Below are 23,389 nucleotides of genomic sequence, written 5' to 3' on the forward strand. Positions count from 1 at the left end.
GTCTTTTCTATAGTCACACATCATACTTTTCAAGTGTTTATCAAAAGCTTTTTTCCCCTTCTTCCTTCTCCCTTCCACATTCTATTAAAAATAACTAACAAAAGATTACTGACAAAAACAGCTTCTCAATATTTGGAGAACAATAATTTCACTTCTGTTCTAAGACAGATTCATGTTCTGGTATGAAAACAGTTAACTATTATCACACTAAGCTTCCACAACACATTTGCAACATTAAGTAATTTCTTCTGTCCACCGTAACTGTAGAAACGAAAAGAGAAAAGGGATGCTAACACACGTTTGCAGCAAGGCATAACTTTAATATACACGTTCATCTTGCAATCTTTGCCAAGAAAAATGAGTTCTAAAGATACAATTAAAAAGGGTTTTGTTTACATAAAGGATAATTGGAGTTGAGGGAAATAAAGTCATGTAATTCATTAAATCTACTTATGTTCAACTGGAATAGTTATTAAGGCCAGTATTCCCACAACAGATATACATAACTGCGAATGGACCCCGACAGGAAGTCTTCAGTGCCTAGTAACTCCAGCTGGTGCAGAACACAGGCACAATTCTGTAAAATAAACCAGAAACATCACACCTGTCCATGCTCTCCATGTAGTATTAATATGGCTTCAAGGAAGTACAGATCACAACCTGACTGTATAACAGATCAACAATCTTTGGTGTAATAGTTACAATGGTCACTTATGCTCCTTTGGTATCATTTGGCTCCCTGTAAATAAGAGTCTAATTAATATATATGAAAAAAAAAATCTCAGAGTATAGGCAGCAGCTGTACAAGAAGCATTTCCTGATGCTTCTAGAGGAAATAAAGCACGTCAGTGTCTCAGTCACCTTCCGCTTCAAGTGCGGAACACGTTCCTCCAATTCTTTCTTTCCTTAAAAACAGCAACTAAAACACTGAAACAAGAAAATCATAACCATCCTCCTGAAACAAAATGCTGCATATGCTTTTTCCCCTGCAGAAAAGATGAAAGAGCACAGACCACATGACAGATGTTAGTCAGATCACTTAGCACAGAAATAAAAGATACTCATCACAATGTGAACAATATAAGAATTTATATAGGGCAAAATACTTGATAGCACTTAGTATCCCTGACAGATATTTTTACAAAATGCATTTTACTTCAGATGTGCGCATTGAACTTCTACTGGTGCCCACTGAAGGTTTCTTTTAAAACTTGCGTTTAAATGTAAAAACATTAAAAGCTGGAAGAAGCTTGTTTTGGACATTTCTCAGTTCTTGCATCAGAATTGTTTGCAGTTACCTGTTCTTATCAAACTGTGGGAGCTGTGCAGAGTGGTAGGCCCTTCACATACCTATAGATCATAGTCCACTGTGAATGATGTGTAACATTTGGATATAAGGAGATAAACACTAACGGAAAATAACATGGATAATCATCTTTTCTCCCATATGTAACATCTTTGTTGTAAGCAAATTCCCTTATCTTTCCCTCTTTTTTTCAATACTTTAGGGTTGTGTAGTACACCTATGTAGAAACAGTATCTTTAAGCAGGCATTTCTAAGACCTCTGCCTGCTTTCTACATATCCAGGAAAAGACAATCTACTTCAGTAGCATACAAAACTTAAGTGTGAAGTGGTTCCCCCCTTCTTCCTTCTTAAGGAAGCCAAACATTTTAAATATGAGTTAAAATTTTAATAAAAATTAATCACACCCAACCAAATAAATAACAGGCACAAATGTGTGGGGAAATAGTTGCCTTAACAGCAGGAAGGTTCCATGTGCTTGCTACGTATGCTGCAGCAATTCACTGCACAGAGTGATAAGTGCAAGCAGGTAGGTGCACGTTTATCTGGCACAGCTCCCTCACAGCACTGGGTGCAAAGCACAGAAGCCAGTCATCAGATCAGCCCCACTCTATGTGATGGTCAGGGGAACTCTGAAGTGCAATTTCTTGATTCTCTATTGAAACATCACTGTGCATGAAAGTGGATTTATTCAAAGGTAAGGACGTGCATTCAACAGCCTTCTTCACCTGTACAAAGCTGTATAATTGTGTATAATTGTTGAAGACTCTGACCTCCAATTCAAGATTCATGGAATGTGAGGTATATCATGTGTTGTATTTCAAATACATTAGTGGAAACATCATTAATATGTTATATTTGAAAGACTAAAATTCCCATCCCATTTATATCCTAAGCCTCAAGGAAATGAACGGAAAAATCATTGCAGCCCAAACTGTCTCTCAGAAAGGAAAACAAAAGGGCATAATTATTTTTAATTGGTTCCACTAACAATGAGAACGCTTTTTAGCGCTGAAAAAATAAGGCAGAAATCTTAGTCTAATCATCATCCAGGACACTGTTACAGACACTTTTTTTTCCCATGCACATTTTGTTGTCCTTTTTTTCCCAAATAACTTTCCAACTGGATGCAAATAATTTAAATACCATCTTCTCAATTGGGGCTTCAGCACAGTTGCCTGTGTTTAAGGTCTAAACAACAGTTACACAAATATTTCAATTATGAAAACTTCCATTTTTAACCATCATAAGAAAATGCAGACAGCTTAGTGCAGTAGAGGGGAAGAAGAATGTCCTCAGATGGCAATAATAAACAAACGTCCTTTTATTCTAGCCAGACTAGTAACGATTGGGCACCACAGTACTTAACTCATCCTATGAATTTAGATCACTAAGATCTTTTATTCTGATTCATCGCCTTTAATTCCTTGAACTTTTTTTTCCCCCCTCATGTACTGAACCCATAACTGTATCACTACTTGAATGTTTTTGACCCTGCTTCTTGGAAGAATTTCTAGGATCTTTTCTTACCAGCCAAGAGGAAAGAAATCCTCTGCAAAATTTAGTTCAGACTTATTTCATACGCCAAAACAGGAAAAAATCTAGTTTCTTTCACTTTACATAACAGCTAAGACCTAAACTGACCCAAAGCCTGACTGTATTCATCACGCTGACCATGGCAAGCAAACCACAAAACTAGAAAAAGACAATGTCTCTAAAGAATGCCCGTTACTCAGGCATTTGAGAAACAATAAGGAAAAATTCTGCTTGCATTTATAGCGTTGCAGACCTATTCAACCTTAACCAAACTGTTAAAAGAACCGTAGAAGATGATTTGCTCCACATATTTCAAGATCTGGTAAGCAGATTCATTTTCTAAGTCCTACAGACTACTTTCATCTTCAGAGCCTTAGCAGTTAATAAGTGATAATGTTTCTTTATTTTTTAAACTACCCACAGCACTCTTTGTCTTTACAGGAAGCAGTTTGGTGTTCCAATTAACAGTTTTCATTCATTAGTATAACTCGAAAAAAGAAAAACACCACAAACTAAAAATTATACAATTCTAATTAGAGGTACACGAAACCATTACATGCGAAAACGGGTATGGGCAGTTTTCAAGGTTAAAACAACAAGAGTTGATTACAATCAAAGCAATAATTACAGCTTTATTCTAAATTCTCCATGCAGTTTTTCTTTACAAAAAACAACAATAACAACACAAGCATCACTGCCCATCCTCCAAGCTGAAATCCCATTAATTAGCCAGGCAGCAAAGTTTCAAAGCATACCAAATGCTTACTAGAGCTCGCTCTGCCATTCTGCCTAACTTTGAAAACAAGCCATGATTAGGGAAATCTACATGGTAAGCATACTTCAGCTACAGAAGAAAAAAAAGAGTTTAATCTGCCTAGAAATTGGCAACTGTTGGATGTGTTTTCTATACTTTATGTTATGTTTCGCTGCTCACTGGAATGAATTGGCTGCTATGAATGAAAAGAAACTTTTGCATCTCATCAGTGGCATGAATTTAGACTGAAAGCTGCTGTGCAGGACTTCTATGAAGAGTCTGGGCCCTGTGCCACCCTTGTGCTTGTGAATGAAGCGGCATGAGCCGCATGCCCTGCTCCACAGGTCCCTCCATCCACCCCACCAGGCCCTCAGTGTTCCCTCTGCACCAGAGCTGGGGGAAATCGGCCGCTCACTTGTGGAAGAACCGTGACCCAGAAAGGCATTCAGCACGATCAATGCACTTGCTTGAGAAATCTCAGCTGTGCTTTCTATCCTGCTGCTTTTCCTCCTGTTTTCCAAATCAACTTGTGAACCAGCGGCAAGGCAGCCCTTATGGCTCGTTCATTTGATAAATGGGCCCCAAACTAAACTCTGACCTTGCCACATACTTTTCCTAAGTTACTGTTGACCCCAGAGACTCTGTACCCTGCAGCCTCGTACAGGTTTTGCTTTGTTTTGTATGAGGACATACTGATCTAGAGGGGAAAAAAAAAAAAACAACCAAACAAAGCATAAAAACCTTTATCACCATACAATTACTTTAACAGCAGAGCCATTATTTTTCTGTTCACCTGCATCAACTACCACGTTTCTGATTAAAACACTAAAGCCATCTGAGTTTGCAGATTATACAAAATACCAAATCTGTTTAGGCTAATGGAATTTACATTTGTTTCCAAATTAGTGATAGATGCCCTACCTAATCAAATAAGTCCTTTAAAGCTACATTTTAGATCTGCTGGATATAGATCAAGAACCAGCTGCTGCCAAGTAATTCTTTTAATTAACTTAAGAGCAAGATGCTATTAAAAATTCCAGAGAACAACTAATGTCTGTTTCAGATATGTATTGGTTTAGCTCTACTGTTGTCTTTAGCTATGTTCAAATACTCCTCAGAACAACTTCAATACCAGACTCATCAAAACAATTTTAAACAATCTAGATACTTAGGACAATCAAAAAATACTTCATGTTCTTCAAAATACCATATTACTTTGTCTCATTTCAAATGTGAATTTACTAAACTTCCTAACATGCAATTCAAGTTTCTCACTTAGTTTTCAAAAAGTGCTCAGTGTAACATCCATATTTTCCTGTTCCAGGAGAAAATGGCTTCTATCCAAATGCAGATATATTTTAATTTAATAACCCTAGCCCTCCTTTGGGTTTTTGTCTTTTTCATTAAATAACACTTCTACTTTGCTTAATTACTCAAAAGCATCCTAGTTTCCTACAAAACTTCACTCTTATGGAACTCAAGTAATCACACCTACATTAACTTAACAGTAATATAAGAACGCTACAGCAGATCAAAATGAACACACTGAAAAAGTTCTGACTTATAGTGCCAGAAACCTTTTCCAAGCACAAGACCAAGGAGCAACAAGGTTAGCAGAACTTCAGCAGGAATTAGCCAATGCCACTGCAACAAGGATTGGTCATGCCCTGCTGCCTCTACCCAATTCACTTTATACAAGCAGTGATGTATCCCATCCTCCAGTAATTGTGCTAATATCCAATATTAATATCTTTTTTAGAACTAATATTAACATCGTTTTTCGAACTCAGAAACATACATTCTGACACAAAAAATAATATACACTTCTGTATAAGTCATTGGCATTCACAGTCAGTGCAGGCCATGCCAATGGACTAACAGCTAACTACCTCAGTTGAAGCAATTCTCCGTTTAACAGAGCAAGAAGTTACTCCTGCCTGGTGTTTCACAACTACTTCCAAATAGCCAAGGAACAAGCACTAAGACTTGGGAACCCAGAATTTAAGTCCAAGTTCTATTCAAGCAGAGTGCACTCAGGCGTTCTTACATATTGATTTCTGCTTGCAATTTATGGGCTTTTCTTATGTTTTTCCTCCTGCCTACAACTCACCACTTCCACTCCTGCCATGCATCCCTGGCTCACAGTTCTGCTGATTTCTGCTCTTACACTTCTTCCTGACCCTGCATTTATCGCTACACACTCCAGTCAGTCTGTTGTAAATCACACATCTGCTTTATGCTGTTTATTCCTTCTGACATCACTTCATCCAAGCAGTTAATCACTCTCTGAGCCAGCACAATGCCTCCTTTTCCCCTGCCTCACATTCTGCTATGAAGGAGGAGAGGCACTGAAAGAAGAGGACAAATCTTTCTCAATCCAGTTTACGGTTTGGTACCAGAGGGATCCAGGCTATCAGAGATAGTTTGGAAAGCCTCACTCAGGCCAGTGGCTTTGGGCTGGAGTAGGCTCAGCTGCTGTACAGAGATGGCAGATGAACAGTAGCATCAGTGCAGTGGCGTGCAGGGTGCCAAGAACACTGAGTGCAAACCAAGTCAATGTGAAGCTATGGTACAGGCTTCCACTGAGCCTCCACACCCAGTGCTTCTAAGCTTTTCACTCCGTGAAGCTGACTGCATTTGCACCCAACCACTAAAGCCAGTTACCTGACATGAGCAAACAGCCCCAACAAATCCTTCCCCTTGGAACCCTCTCTGTCACATTTAATAAAGTTCTATGAAATATGAAGGTGCCAGTTTCCAGATGGAACACATGAAAATCTATACTTGCTTCAAATCCGTTTATTATATATGTGCTTCAGCAAGGTGACTGTAAAACAATGCAGACAACCTTTTCATTTATGCTGAATGCTTAAAAACATGCAGAATACATTAAAATGTTAAATATTTATTTCAGAACTAATAAGTATATTAATATATACATATATCTAATGCATTAAAATATCAAATATTTCAATTTCTCTTTTCACCTAAGGAATTTTAACTACTATGTCATGAGAAAAAAAAGTGAAAAGGTTACTTTTTTTTTTTTTAAATCGAAATTAATGAAGCACTATCCAGCTACCTCTTGCTAACATGGAGTACACAGCACACACGTCACTGTAAGGCACCAGTTTGTATTTAAACTATCAACATCAGAAACACTGTGTTTTCTATTATCCCTTTGCTATGTTTTCTCTACAGTGCCTTAAAATTAACCTACCCACTCCTTTTTCTATTGCTAACACAGAATCTCAGCCAGGTTTCCAGTACCTACTGCTTGTTCTCCATTTAGGCTCTCTCATACCAGTGACCCTGCTCAATTGGCAAAGCTTATCTGCTTTCCTGTTAATGTTTTCTTGCACTACTGTAGGTTAACCTACCTCAGACAGAGGTAGCCACAGATTCAGTATTGCAGACATGCCAGGTAAATTCACCCTTCACACAATTTCCCTAACCAAATTCAAGACATTGGAGAAAGCTTCCAGAGTCAATAGGTATACCTTCAAACTTAAAGCTACCCATAATTATTAAAATGCTTGAAGAAAACTAAATTCTAGACATTAAAGTTGCAAGAGTCATTACTGGCAGGACCAGCAGTTGCCACAGTTTTTCAGCAGCCTCTTTGTTTCTTCCTATATTTCATACAGCAACAATTTCACATGCCAGCCATCAGAAGAGCTAGCTGCCTAGAGCAAAGAGTGGCACCATGAACAGGAATGACAAGGTTTGAGCTCCTGTTGTTTCCAGTGATCAGAACTGGAACATGACAGGAGTATGATGCGAATCTCAGAATAAGTGGTATTCTTAGAACACATCCTCTGTGTTATGCAGCACTATTATCAGAATACACAACCTACAATACAAACTAGTAAAAAAAGACTGTTAATGTAAATTTGGACTTTCAAAGTAAATATTTATGTTATTGATTCAATTTATTTAATCTAAGACAAAGCACTTCTACTATTATAGCAAACTTACAGGATACTGTTAACATCCTAGTGCTTTTTCATACTGGAAGCACAGTAATCTTTAGAACAGACATTAAATGTTCTTCTGGCATCTGGGTGCTGAAATAACATCAGTAGAGAAAAAAAAAAAAATGGATCACACAAATGAAAAACCTACTGGTCAGCATTAGAAAGAGTATTTAACTTAGAATTATAAGACAAGTTACAGAAAGCCTCCTGACATAGGTGCTTTGAATTTGAGGCATTTCCTCTTCACCTATTAGCTACCTAGATGAACAGCTCCTAAAAGAGGGCCCTCTCATAGATGCCTTGAGTTAGGACAACCATATGCATATGAATATACACATATAGACAAATGCTAATCTAAACAAATATACAACCATAGTTATTTTACTATTCTGAGTTGACATTGCCTGCCAGCCTTATCTAAAAGGTTCTGGAGATTTCTTGACAGGCTTGAGCAATGGGCCCAGGCAAATTCCACGAGGTTCAACAAATCCAAGAGCAAGGTCTTGCACCTGGGTCATGGCAACCCCCACTATCAGTACAAGGTGGGGATGAACGAATGAAGCACAGTCCTGCTGGAAAGGACCTGGGGATACTGGTGGATGGCAAACTGGACATAAGCCAGTAATGGGCCCTCACAGCCCAGAAAGCCAACTGTACCCTGTCCCAGGACAGGCCGAGAGAGCTGGGGCTGTTCAGCCTGGAGAAGACAAGTCTCCAGGGAGACCTGAGTGTGGCCTTTCAGTACCTAAAGGGGGCCTATAAGATAGAAGGGAACAGGCTCTTTAGAGGGTCTGTGATTATTTAAAATAAATAAATAAGTAAATAAACCCTCTGAGTGAAAAACTTCCTCCTAATATCTAACCTAAACATCCCCCTGTCTCAGTTTAAGACCATTCCCCCTTATCCTATCACCATCGTAAACAGCCGTTCCCCCTCCTGTTTATACACTCCCTCCAAGTACTGGAAGGCCACAATGAGGTCCTCCCAGAGCCTTCTCCAGGCTAAACAAGCCCAATTCCCTCAACCTTACCTCATAGGAGAGGTGCTCCAGCCCTCTGATCATCAGTCACAATTGCTGCCTGTGGCAGGGGAGCTGGAACTTTATCAACCTTGGGGTCCTTCCAACTCAAGCAATTCTATGACTCTGATTCTATGATTCACAACTAGAGAGTCGCTAACAAAAAATATCCCAGACAAGAAGAAGAGAACCAAGTCCACAAACACTATCTTCAGATACAGTCTCACTCTGATAGTACTGATTCTTCTGCAACACTGAGAACTGAACTGAATGGCATAAGTCAATTTTTATTTGACATGGATAGAAATTGTGGGTGTTTAAATTAAATTTATTTTCCTGTGCAAGACAAATATATGCAACTCTGCAGACATTTCTATATCTAAAAGCAAAGGTTGTTGAGACTTTTTCCTATATGCACTCCACATTTTTTATTCTCCTACTCCATAAACAAAAATAAAGCCCTATTTGAGATCAGCATAGTTACAAATCCTTAATATTCTGAGGGGAAACCAGGATCATCACATTTTAGTAAGAAACTGAAGAAGCTGAACAAGGTTGCTCCTGAGCTATCAAAAAAAACCAAAAAAACAAAAAAAAAAAACCCACTACCACCACCACCAAGATTCCACTACAGGAGGAAATTTATTTCTTGCACCATTTTGTTAACTGCATGTTTCTTTGTTTACTGGCTTCCATTTGATAAAAGCCTCTTATTTCTTTTCCTAGGTGTGGAAAATCTGAATGTTTTCTACTCTATTGAAGGCCTTAGTTCAAATTAAGATTTCCACTTGATAAATGCCACACTTAAGATTTAGTACCATAAGTTTGATCAAATGATGTTAGCCATTCCTGTGAAAATTCCCAGGGACATGAATTTAAAATCCCCTGAAATTTTGGCTTTTATTGTACTAGTAGAGACCAAAATTATTATTCTTAGATCTTCTCTGCAACATTTATGTTACCTTTTCTCTCAAAATCCTAGGAACGAATTAAGCTTAAAATTTGGCTGCCTGTGGCATGTTCACTCTTCATGAAGAAGCAGCTATTTTTCAAGAATTAATAAACACTGATATGAAACACAAAAATAGGGCACGAAGTAAGATAGAGAATCTCAAGGATGCAAAGAATCCAAACCTAAGGGAAAACATGTTATGTGAAAACATACCCCTGACAAATTTGCAAAAATGGCAAGTGATGAGTTGAAAGAAATGTGCAAAAATCTAACCAAAGAGGATATCAGAGAGCACCAGATGGCCAAAATAGGAGGTACCCAAACCAATCTATTTACATGTGCAAAAAGAAGAACTGTACATATAGCCAGGTTCAAACCTGCAGTGCTGACAAACCTATGACTACATCCATTGTTGAATGTGAATGTTGTTGAATGCGAATGTGGGAACAGATGGAAGTTCTGTTAGAAGAAGTTGTCAAGACATCTTGACCAGTAAGAAAGAAGATTTTGTAATTAGCTTTAAAAACTAGGCTAAGCAGTGCTAGCTTCCTGCAAACAAGAGGTTATTTTGTTTTAATGGTATTATTCATTAACCAGAAAGAAAAAAAAAAAAATTAAAAAAAAAATTCAGAAGTTTTCACTCTACAAGACTTAGAGTTCAAGTAGGAATGTTCAATGCACAAATACTTGCTCCCAATCCAGAGTGCTGTCTTATTGCCACTGAACTATGCATCTCTCTTAAATCCACTTACCTACCAAGAACAGTATCATCTCCTCCAACTGAAAGGTAAGTAAATAAAACTTAATGCACCCATCTCTAAATTCCAGTTGTCTATTACGAACACAATCACATCCTTTAAAAAAAGGGGGGTGGGGGGAAATCAATTTGGATAAATGAGGGAAAGAAGAGTCAATAACCGGAAGTGCTGTAATACACTGATAAATTCCTTTCGGACATCTGGGGGATAACTACAGTGAATACTTCCTTCCATTACTTGTAGCCAGCACACGAGAAATGTTTACTCTTAAAATTAAAAGGTTTTGAATTCAATGGGTTAGTCAAAGGTTGATGCACTGCATTAGCCCAGAGCTATTTGGTGGCTGCGAAGGAACAGGAAAGAGAATGGAATAGACATTACGGCCTTTATTGTGAAGGAAGAAAAATGTGCAATACAGTACACAAAGAACAGAAAAATAATTAACCCAGTATATTTCCAGCTCACATTTTTTCGTAAGATGCCTAAATTAACCTCATTTTACATGACACAGCAGTTGCCAGCAGAAACAAACAGCACTAGCTTACACATCCCATACAGTAAACTACATAAAACCAGCTTAAATATCAGCAGCGGGAAAAATCGAGTATTTTATCTAACTCTGACATTGATATCTGTAGTAAAAAAAAAAAAAAAAAAGTTGCTTTTGTATATAAAATTGAGAAATAGGAGACACTTCAGAAGATAAACAATTCCTTGTTATTGATTCAGCTGAAATTTTTGACTTAGGCCCAAGAAAATGTCTGAATGGGTACCACTACCAGAACCACTTCTTAGAGCAAAAGTGTCCTACAAAGAAATTTGGACAACCTACGTTACCCTGGACTAGAAGTATCTTTATTTGACAACTGCACTAGAAGATCTAAGTTAACTACTTACAGAGATTAAGTACAAATGAGAAATTACTGATTTAAAAATTGATACTGTAGCAGATTATTAAAACTTCTATAGTTATGGTAATTTAAGTAAACGTTTTCAACTACATGTTAAGTTTCTTCACTTGTTCTACTGAAAGAAATGATAAAATGTTAAGTTACTACAGCTCCTTTTAAGCTTTTCTTTTATGTGCTCCAACTAGAAAGAAAAATTTTTAACCATGGTTGGAGGTCATCTCTACCAACTTACATGAGTGAAATTTAAGTCTGTATCTGCTGTGCCACCTACTCACTAGCTTTTGTCAGACACAGTAGATTAAATAAATAAATAAATAGTGTGGATTAAATCCTTATTGTCCTGAAAAGATTCCAAGCCTGCATCCTCCTCCACTTCCCTTTTGAGGGAGTCAGTGATGCCCCACAGCAGTCACAAAAACATGATTATTATTTAATATATTGTTTCATCAGCCACTCAAAAGCATTCTGAACACAGCACAATAGATGTGAGCATTTATGAAGATGGAACTTTCAGTTTTCCCTTCTGAAGTATACAATTAGAAATTCATTGAATCATAGGATGGATTGAGTTGGAAGTGACCATTAAAGATGATCTAGTTCCAACCCCCTGCTATAGGCAAGGACATCTCCCTCTAGACCAGGTCACTCAAAGCCCCACCCAACCTGGCCTCAAATGTTTCCAGGGAGGAGAAGGCATCCACAGCCTCTCTGAGCAACCTTTTTTTCCAGTGTCTCACCACCCTCACAGTAGATAATTACTTCCTAACATCTAGTGTAAATCTACCCTCTTCCAGTTTAAAGTCATTTCCCCTCATTCTGATTCTACATGCCCTTATTAAAAAAAAAAATCCTCCCCCAGCTTCCCTGTAGGCCCTCTTAAGGTATTGGAAGGCTACTATAAGGTCCCCTTCTCTTCTCCAGAATGAAAAGCCCCAACTCTCTCAGCCTGTCCTCACAGGGGAGCTGCTCCAGTCCTCTGATCATCCTCATATTGCTCCTCAGGATTCTTTCCAACAGCTCCATGTCTTTCTTGTGTTGAGGGCCCAAGAAGTGGATATAGTATTCCAGATGGGGTCTCATAGAGGGAGGGGGGGTGTGGTTTACAGAGGGACAGAATCACCTTCCTCAACCTGCTAGTCACACACCTTGATGCAACCTAGGCTACAGTTGACCTTCTGGGCTGCAAGCACACACTGCTGGCTCATGTTGAGTCTTTTGGCAGCTGACGCCCCCAAATCCTCCTCAAGTCTGCTCTCAGACCACTCTCTGCCCAGCCTGTATCTGTGTTTCAAATTGCCCTGGCCCAGATGCAGGACCTTGCACTTTATGAGCTTGTCATGGGCCCACCCTTCAAGCCTTTTCAGGTCCCTCTTTATGGCATCCTCTCCCTCTGGCATGTCAACTGCACCACTCAGCTCAGTGTCATTATAATCCTGAAACTTAATTAAAAATATCAACCTGCAAATACTGAAATATAAATAAGGCAGGTAGAATGGACAGTAAATAGCCTGTAAAACATTTAAGAAAATGAACCACTGCTACTGCTACACAGTAACTTCATACATTATCAAAAATCAGTTCTTTCTGTACTCACAGTTGGAACAAAGAAAGATTTACCTCCTTTGCAACTGAAGGACTCTTCAATATCTGTGCAGTCACAAAACAGGAAACTTTCTTTCCCATTGTTTCTGTCCACTCTGAATACTAAAACAGTTCAGCATAACTAAACATGGGAAAAAGTCCCCTTGTTTCCTGTAAGGGCAACCTCACAGCATATGGGAAGAAATTAACACACTCATACAGAATATAACTGCCAACTTCCAGGCATTATTCTTAATAAACAGGATCTCGCACAGTGAGAAAGAGATAAATGGATGAGGAGGAACCTTAAAATAAACAAAACTTCAAGTTATTACTATCAGGACTTCACTTTCCTAACCCTGGCTACATAAAGGGGCTGGTATGTTATAAGTATATGACAATGTATTTTGACAGAGTAATCACATCCAATTCATTCTGTAATTTCCATTCATTAATTTCAATATTACCGTTGGTGGTAGTTAACTGTTGTATTGTGCAATTGAAATCAACAACTCAATGAAAAAAAGTCTTCCTACTTAAAGAAAACAGATACAGTCTTTCCATGGATACTTCTAAGTACCTCTACTCTGCCAAAAATATCACCGCATTATAAAGGAATAGACAAACTGTCACCAAACTGTTACATTAGTTAAATCATGCTGAAAACATTTTTCACTTGTAAACTTGAGATAATCTAAAGACAGCTCATATTTTGCCTCCTTTAATTACAAAAACCTCAATTCTCCCTTGGTAATCATTGAAACCTCACCTCAAATCCCATTATTACTAGCACATTCACTTGAACAATCCAACTACACTTATTACGAAACCATAAACCTCATTTAACACTGCAAAAGTCAGTGCTAACTAACATAAATACTGCATTACAGGTAATCTCAACATGTAATTGACTTGTTTTGAAGGTGCCGTCTTCCTTATCTCAGTCACAAACACCTCCGACTTTTAAAGTCAAGCCCCTTTACCACACTCACACTACAAAATCCAAGGACATCTCAAAGCATTATATTGCCTGCTATTTCAGCTAGGCATCTGGATACACCATATGCTTAAATTCCTTGGGTAAGGTAACAGCACATACTAAGCAATAAAATGAAGTGATTTTCCAGTCTCGTTACACAAATTTATAGCATCTCAGAGATCAATCACTTGGTTACACAGTATATCATTTCAACTTTATAGCTTTGTGCTTTTAGCACCTGATTTTTTCCAAAATGTTTCATTTGGGATTAAGAAGTAAAAACACAGCCAATTAAATTCGCAGAAGAACCTGAGAATATCCTGAAAGCATATTATAGGGTAGGGAAGAGAAATCTTACTTTCCATTCTTCAGCATTGCATCTAGTACTTTCCTGCTTTTTTCAATACTGTAATGCAGAAAGTTGCTGTATCCTATGGTATCTTTTCTGAAGAACATACAAAGGAATCAGTTTCAGGAGTTACTCCACTTTCATAGTGTTACCTTGTAATCAGTATCTAACTTCATTGCCAATCTGGAATTTCTATCTGTATAACAGTGTAAAACCAGCTTGTTTCACACTGTTATGACTTGGGGAGCAAAGAGTAGTGAGGGTACAAATACAGGTATCTCATCTACTTCACCAATTTGTGCTTGTGTTGACAAGGTGTTCTAAAGCAGACACTTCACTTCCAACCTCACCTTTTGATGCTTGCCAGCAAATTGTTCCTAACCAAACCCCAACATACAAACTGCTGCAGGCTTTTTACAAGCACAACTCCAAGTCAGTAAAGTAAAGAATTAGGCTTTTCAAAGAGCTGGGTATTTTCAACAAATACAACAATTACAAGTCTAACCCAACTTAAACTACACTCCAACCGTTTAGACTTTTTGAGTTACAGTTCCTGAAATACACACCAGCCATTTCAACCAGGGACACAGAGGTCATAACCACATGTATATTCCAAGTGTCACCTTCTGAGCTGTTTCTCAGACTGCACAGTTTATTACACTAGCTATTGTCCAGCCAGCAACTCGTGACCAGACTTTAAGCTCTGAATAGCTGCTACCCAGTTATATCTAATTGATTGTTTTGGGGGTTCTTTGTTTGTTTGTTTGTTCATTTACACAAATAAAAGGGTGTTTAGTACCTCTCAAGTCTCAAATACTGAGAATTTTCTATGATACAGCTCATGAAAAAAATCAAGTGTTAATTTCGAATATCTCAGTTCTGTCCCTAGAATGTAATAACTTGAGCTGTGAACAAACTATGAAAGAACTACAGGAGTAATAAAGCTTGCATGAAATGAACCTGACTTTCAGGAGTTATCCTTGAAGTTTCTGAGATGTTTCAAGCAAATATCCATTCTTCTAGCATCAATTACATATAAAGGGAAAGGACAATTATGCTGTTGGAGTACTGAACTGGGAATCAAGACATCAGATTATATTTCTGGCTCAGCCACAAACTTCCTCTGGGACACAAAATCAAGTTCCATCTCTAAGTTTACCATTTGTAGAACTACTCAGATTTGATTTATTAATGACAGAAATGCACTGAGAGATCTCTGAACACACAAAAATATATATATATTTCAGAACTGCCAGATTATCTGTTCCCTGAACAAAGGTAATACAGTGGAAAAATTATGTCTGTTTCCTCTACTACCTCAAATACTTGTTTTCTGAATAGTGTAGCCTGTCAAATTGCACTGCAGTCTCAGAGGACTGAGGAAACAAAGAGGAGGTACAACTCTACTAAATTTCCCCCCCCCCTCCCCCCTAAGAGCTCAAACTTTGAGACAGATGGTCTTTTTCCCTGTCATACCAATAAACCTACTACACTGACAAGCCATGTAGGTAGGAAGGGATCTCCAGAGTTCATCCAGTCCAATCACTTCAAAGTGACATCAGCTAGGACAGGTTGCTCAGTCTTGCCCAGCTGAGTTTTGAACAAAACATAGAAATTCTACAGCCTACAAGCAACCTGTTCCAGTGCTATATCACCCACACAGTAAAGAGTATTTTGCACTCTTTTTTGCACTCTTCATTTTGAGTTGGAATTTCCCATTTTCCATTGCATCTCCTTTGTCTACAGTGCATACCTTGAGAGGAACATGGTTCCATCTTCTCCGTATATCCATCAGGAAGCAATTACAGACAGCAATAAAAATTCACTGAGACTTCGCTTCTTAAGGTAGAAGAAACCTTATTCTTTCAGTCTCTCTCCACAGATAGCATGCTTTAGATTCCTCATAATCTCCCCGGCCCTACTTTTGACATGCTCCAGTAAGCAAATTTCTTTCTTTAAAGAAAAAAGCCAAAGCTTGGCTAACAAAATTCTTTTAGCAGCAAAAGACAGGTGAAGGAATCACTCCCCTCAATCTGCTGGCAATACCCTGGCTTAAAACAGCCCAGAATGCTGACTGCCTTCTGCACTGTAGAGAGGGGTACTCGTGTTCAAATTCTTATGCACAGGCACTCAGAGAGCCCTTTTCTTTCAAGCTGCTGCTTAGCACCCCCCAAACCACACTGGTAGCACAGGGTCATTCCAGTCCTAGAGCAGCAGTTCTACCGCTTTCACTGAACTTCATGAAGCCCATCAGTACATTACTACAGCCTGTTGACATCCCAATGGTTTTTGGTCACCATTTCTTCCTTCAATAGCATGGAGGCTGTTTTGAAGATGACTGACTATATAATCTCCCTAAGGACTGTGTTGAGGCTGATGAACTTATGCTTCCCCATATTCTCTTCCTTGACCTTCCTGAAGCTGGGTTGGAGACTTATATTTTCAGTCTTTTGGAATTCACCACAATCTTCACAACCACTCAAAGATGAAAGAAAGACCTCACATTGACATCAGTCAGCTCCCTCAGATGCATCCCATTAAGTCTCAGACTTTTGTATATCCACTTGCTTTACATGCTTTGTAACTGTGCTTTTTTCTGCTGAAGGCAATAACACATACCCACAGACTCTACAAGTGGGCTTAAACAGGACTACCGGAAATCCTTTTCCATGAAAACTCCAGAAGAGAAAGTAGGTATGAAGTACCTGAGAATTTCCTACATTCCTCCTCACAAGGCCTGCCCAGATGAGGAACAGGCACACATTTCCTTTAGCCCCTTTTTCCTAACAACATATTTTTGAAAGCCCTTTCTACCAGCCTTCACAGCTATCATTTGAATACCAGCTGAGCTTGGACTTCGCTATCTCTATTTTTATATGACTTCATATTCCTCCTCAGTAGCCTGCCCTTAAGCAAACTCTTGAGTCCCATAACAATGCACACAGTCTACTCACCAAAGAAAGGGACAGTTCTGCTCAGATGAAAGCAGAATCATAGAATGGCCTAAGTTGAAGAGGACCACAGTGATCATCTACTTTCAGCACTCCTGCTATAAGCAGCATCACCAACCACCAGACCAGGCTGCCCAGAGCCACATCCAGCCTGGCCTTGAATGCCTCCAGGGATGGGGCATCCACAGCCTCCTTGGGCAACCTGTTCCAGTGCGTCACCACCCTCTGTGTGAAAAACTTCTTCCTAATATCTAACCCAAACCTCCCTGTCTTAGTTTAAAACCATTCCCCCTTACCCTATCACTATCCACCCTCGTAAACAGTCATTTACAGAAATCAAGACAAGTGTGTGAAGTCTAGATTTAAAGCAAAAACAGGAAAAGAATTAAAAACCATGAAAATGGATAACCATGAGTACAGATGAATGAGAACCTGTTCAATATAATACCTGTAATATATTTAATAATATAGAAAACCTGTTCAATAAGTTATAAGCCTAAATAATTTAAATTGTCCTCCTCAGATCCATACTTAATTCATGAACAGCCTAATTCCTTTCCAGATATGTACACTTAACATATAGACATATGGCTAATAGCCCTCTACAGACTGGCAAGTTGCCCCAACCTGTATCTCATGTCATCTATAGCCAGATAGGATTTGTTTATTTTGGCCAAAATACATTTCCTTTCCATTTCCAATGTGAAGAATTTCATCAATTCCTCCTATACAATAATACTGTTGCTAACTTGGAATTCTCTTGTTTTGACAAACTTGTTCTTCATGCTAAAAAAAACTGCTAACCTCAGAATGCATAGTTTCAAACCACTTGCTGTTTTAAAATGGTGACAAAAATTGCTCCTGAAGAGATTTGAAAAATGTATCTCCATAAATACCTGAAATCACCTCAAACAGGATACCATTCAACAGCATTATGCTGCACAGAGTAACTTAGTTGTGATTTATGAATGGATGGTCCCTTCAAATAGCCTTTTCTCAAACAGCAGCTCACTTCACAGTCTTGTGAAATACATGAGCCAAAAGAGCTGGGGCTGAGCTGTAAGGCCAACCAAAGGAAAAACTGAAAAACTACAAGGACAATGATATTTATGAATACAGATAAATCAAACCATGCAAGATCCTAAGTATATTGTCCTCTTCAGTATGCTGCATCTTAGCCTATAATAAGTCTTATGGAAAGTTTATTATATGCTATTAAAAAGAAAAGATTTCTTCTCAGTATTTTAAACATTTCCCTAAATGTATTTTAAAAAAATAAATAAATAAATAGATAAACCACACATTTTTCTTAAAAAGCAGCTTTTTGAAATAGCATGAGTACATCTGAGAGCAGCAAGGGAAAATCCACTGAAATGTATCAAATATTTATCAGTAGTGCTGTATAATTAACTGTGCTTCCAAACAAGGTAAGATAGATGCATGCTTGAAAATATTTTTGAAAAAGATAGATTTTGCCACTGCCATATCTTCTGCAAACTGTACAAGGTTCTGTGCTCGCTAACAGAGATGTGAGTAATCTTTTCTTGCTAATTCATGCTACAAAGCGAGCTTTCAGTGTTGAGGATGGGAGTTACACAGAAACAAACAGCTTTTAAGCAGTTACCCCTACTCTGACAAAGACCACAGGTGGTGTAATTGATATAGCCAACCAAGCCAAATAAGAATAGAATACCATATTCAGTATTTTGTAATGCTTAGACATGTCAAAAACAGCAGAAATTGGAAGTGAATGGAAAAGATATTGGCTTTCTATGGTAATTGTGCTTGCACTTCCTTTTGACTTTTTATGATGCAGTAGCCATAGAATGCTGCTTTTCTTTTCCTAAAGAGAAAGGAAATCACATAAGCTTATCAAAAAATGCAGCCAGCTAAAACCCTTCCCCTTCCATTCATTTAAATCCCTTTTATTAAATGTAATTACGCAAACCATTATGAAGTTACTAATCATTACAGTAATTGAGATATATACATATATATAACATAACGTGCTTAATATAGATATTCACATACGAAAAAAAACCCAAAGCCATAAAGGATCATCTTAAAACAGCTCTTCTGTCAAAGGTCCAACACTGAATTGCATCATATAGCATAACCACTGGGGAATTCCAATCCATGACACAACATCCACTGCCAATCTGGAGTGGTGTTGCTGAATTTGGCTAAAACTTATGTGGAGTCTCAATTACTATTAATCACCTGTTCAGCTAATTATGCAGCTAAACAATCTGAGAAATACCTACTGAGACAGGAGAAAGGAAAGGCACAGTGTAGAAAGAAAGGCAGGGAGATACAGAACCCAAGGAGTCACACAGACATTATGATGGCTGGGCAATAAACCTTATGAAAAAAATCTCTTTATGCCCACTGAAAAGCAAAGATTCTGCTTTTCCCCTAAGAGAGCACATATTCACAGAAAACGAACCCTTTTTCACTTCAGTGTAAGAAGAAGAGAGACAAGATAGTAGAGTAGAATCTAATGGAATTAACCCCAAATTTGAGAATTAACTGGCAGAGAAGTACATGAAGAAATTCTGTAAGCCATGCTATATTCTACATAACTGCCTTTTTCTTCCATTCTTCCAGCTGCCTCAGGATCTAACAAGTTGCCCAGGTTTACACCATGGGGTTTTGGAACACATACACAACTGCTAACATCTGCTTCTATTCCTATCAAGGTCAAATTTCTCAGAACACAGAACTGCATCAGAAAAACAATCCTTATCGTGTATAAATAAACTACTTCCACAGCTTCCCACAGAAGTACCAAACGTAGTAGATCTAATGCACATCCAATTTCTATTCTTAAATTGAATCTCTTTCCTTAAGTATATTTTAAGGAATCATATTTTGCCTATATCCTTGCAACATATTTTGGTTTGCCGTTATTGATTGAATATCAGCAAGAAATAAGGATATAAACAAGTTACAAAGTGACAAATTAAACCAGCCACTACTCAGCATCTCTCCATTATCAAACAATTTTTAAATTCGTAACAACTTCTAACTTTAGTTTTACGGGTCTCTTCACTACTGGTACATCAAGATTTCAGATGTGTACCCCATTCTATGTAGAAAATGAAAGTTGACAAGAAAGCATAAATCTAATTACAAAAAATTTTTTTTAATAATTCATTAAAACATCAAGTAAAGCTACACCCTTCTTAAAATCTCCTCATTCTCCAGCCACTGGCTGTAGCAGGCAGAACATCATTCCCCACCACGATTATCAGCAACACAGTTCTCCGCTTCCCACTGTGCAGCTAAATCAGGCTTACACTTACCTTCCACATCTGCTTACATTACATACTGCCCTCTGCAACTGCATATTTTTGCCTCAGCCAAAGCGTACATTATCGATTCTCTTCAAAAGATACACAAAGTACTCAAGAACAAGAGCTAGGTATGGATGACATACATCATACTTCCTCACAAATCCCATACAAGTACTGTCCCTGAACAATAGATGGAAGAAAATCAATTTTTTCTCTTAATATAACTGATTTGTCAACTGGATATGCACACAAAATGATACTTTCAGTCTAAATGGGTAAAAAGGTATCTCTCATGTCCACTGCTACCACCCCACTGGAACCATATGTCACAAAATGTTAAATTCTGTATCCCTGCAGAAGAAATAAGCCCTAATCCTGACCCCACACTTATGGTTGTTGTTTTTTTTTGTTTGTTTGTTTGTTTGTTTTTCCCCATTTATCTATGTGAAAACTCTGGTTCCTATTAACTTCATGCAAACTGTAAAAGAAAAACTACAAATGGCTTTAGCTTTTCATTCATAAAGCAAACCAAGCTTCTAGCACAGTGAGATCCACTGACATTCTTGAGAGCTGGAAGCCAAGCTCTTAACTTTCATTGGAACATCTTGAGCTGTCTCTAGTTCAACATGGTGACTACAAAATAGGATAGGACTTGGACAGAAGAACAGTCAGCACTGAGATCCCACACTGCTGTGTGGGGGAATCACTTCAGTCTGGTTCCAGCTCACACCCATCAACACCCTACACGCTCAAAGAGAAAATCTTTCATCTTCATCCAAAAGGATCCACATATGCTGTAAGACAACTTCATGATGAGAAGACCTAGCCTCTAGACCAAGAAGCAGTTAAGTAACAAGTACAGTGATGACATGATAGGATTCATCTCCATTCTGGATATTACTTCAGAATCACTCCCCTCCCAAAATCCACCACCATGCTCAACAGCAGTCACAGCAGACATGCCAAGGGATAGCTCAGAAGGCGTTTCCTCAAACCAAGGCTAAGGTACAATCAAAGAGCATAGCATCTCAGCATCTCCCTGAACTAGATCTCTGAACTATCACTTGAGTTCTGTTCACAAACATTAATGAATATAAAAGAACAAGACAGAATTATACATAACTCCATTGTTCATCCTTTTCTCCATGATTTGTTTTTTCTTTTACAGTAGGTAAAATCGGATTGTTAAAAGGAAACAAAATAAAACACAATTGCACACCTTCTCAAATACGCATGTTAAATGTTAAGAAGTAAAATGAAATAGAAAACATATTGGACCGTTTACCATTTTTCATGGTTCTGCTGAGGATAAACATATGGGGAAAATAAGCTACTCTATAGATCTTATTTCACTCCTGTGCCTGTGCTTTTATTCTCCCTGTCACAGCCAAGTTGAGAATTTCCTCTTTCATGATAATAAGCTGAAAGTTCACAGATCTCAGAGCAGCAAAGCAGGAAATTTGCAGTATGAAGGATTTCCCCTCTTCAATAGGACAGGGGAGGAAAGGAAAGTACATGGGGCTACTGTGAAAGAACTGCAAAGTTAACAAGATGAGTACTGAGGGATGCAGCTTAGCAGCATAATGGTGGTAAGGGGTTGTCGATTGAACTTGGCAATCTCAGTGGTCTTTTCCAGTCTTAATGATTCCATTGAGTTGGACGTGCTCATCTCAGGAGGTCCTGAGGTGACGCTCTGGCACTTTGCGCAAAGGAAATACCACATGCATCTGTTAAGTCACCATCGTTCTTCTGTTTTTCTCAGAAGGTGAAAACTTCTGCCTTCCCAGCTGGGGACTACCTGGCACAACACTCACCCATAGTGGGCTGCAGGGGAAGCAAGGGCTGTTATAGCCCGGCTCTGCCCACAGCTTCCAGCTGACCCCGCATCACAAGACAGGAACGCGGCCACATGTGGCTTTAATGCCAAGCAGCTGCTGCACACCAGCACCCCTCCGTCCCCGCCTGACCCCGCCCCGATGCCTTTCGGGGGCTATTGCAAATAGCACAACGGACACAAGCCCGGCAGGCGGGACAGACCCGTGCCCGGAGAAGGGAGGTCAATCGGGCAGGCTCCCGAGGAGGGCAGCCGGAGGGGCCGTCTCGAAGCGCCTCAGCCCCGTTCTCCCATCAGCGCATCTTGGCGGCGAAGGGCCCCGCCACCTCCCCGCGGGCTGAAGCGAGCTGAGCCCCCCGCGCTGCTCACCGACACCAGGAACTCCAGCGTGCCCACGTAGTCTCTCTCCGTCTTGAGCAGCTCATTGAGGACGCACACGCGCAGGCGAAGCTGCTTCTCCAAGTCCTTCCCGCTCTCTCCCTTGCCTTCCCCTTTGCTTTCCTCCGTCATGTTGCAGCGAGTAGCGGGGCTCGCAGCCGGGCTGCCGGCTAGAACAACAAAAGAGCCCGCCGAGCTACGCGGTCGGGCCCGGCCCCCGAGGGTGCCCAAGCACAGAGCAGCCCCAGCCCCGGCTTCTAGAGCCGCCCGAGCTCCGCAGGCGAGCAGCCTCCCCGGTGCGCGCTCCTTTCCCGTCAGGAAGGGGACGCAGCCGGGAGGAAACGAGCGGTCACTGGTTCCCAGCTCGCCCCGTTAGCTGAGAGGCTGGAAAGGCTCCGCCGCAGCCCAGACTTGGACATTAATCAAAAGCTCTGTATCCATGTGACTCCAACCCCTTCCCCCCCTGCGCTAAATCTCAGGAAAAAGGAAAGGAAACAACTTCGGGGAAGATTGCGTGCCAGCAGCTGCCTGTTTCGCACACAAGCTGCGAGCTCCGGTTGGAGGCTAATTGGAGATCTCCAGCAACACAGCACAAGCATTATAAAAATGTCCCAGCAAACTGGCTGGCCGGGGAACCGGCAGTTGTTTGTGGTTTGTTCCAATCTTCAGCGAAAGAGACGTTTTCTACTTCCCTTTCGACACCTTCCCACGAGGCAAATAGTGCAAATATACTCACGTGTGACTGCGTGTTGCACTCTGCCTCTAAACAGCACATAAATGTTCTAACCTTTGTATCTAAGTGGGTACAGAC

At 39.5% G+C, this 23,389-nt stretch overlaps 1 protein-coding gene across 1 annotated transcript in view; it reads right to left on the reverse strand.

The window, feature by feature from the left end:
- The window catches only part of PREX2 (phosphatidylinositol-3,4,5-trisphosphate dependent Rac exchange factor 2), a 158,328-nt gene extending 135,275 nt beyond the window's left edge, over positions 1 to 23,053 (reverse strand). The window contains exon 1 of the mRNA XM_015855723.3: positions 22,570 to 23,053. Within this exon, the coding sequence (XP_015711209.2) occupies positions 22,570 to 22,710 (141 nt within the window). The 5' untranslated portion in view covers positions 22,711 to 23,053. The remainder of the gene's footprint in view (positions 1 to 22,569) is intronic.
- Between the last annotated feature and the right edge of the window lie 336 nt (positions 23,054 to 23,389).

This window comes from Coturnix japonica, chromosome 2, assembly GCF_054131305.1.
Source record: "Coturnix japonica strain WE chromosome 2, WE-NBRP24, whole genome shotgun sequence".
Taxonomy (NCBI): Eukaryota; Metazoa; Chordata; class Aves; order Galliformes; family Phasianidae; genus Coturnix; species Coturnix japonica.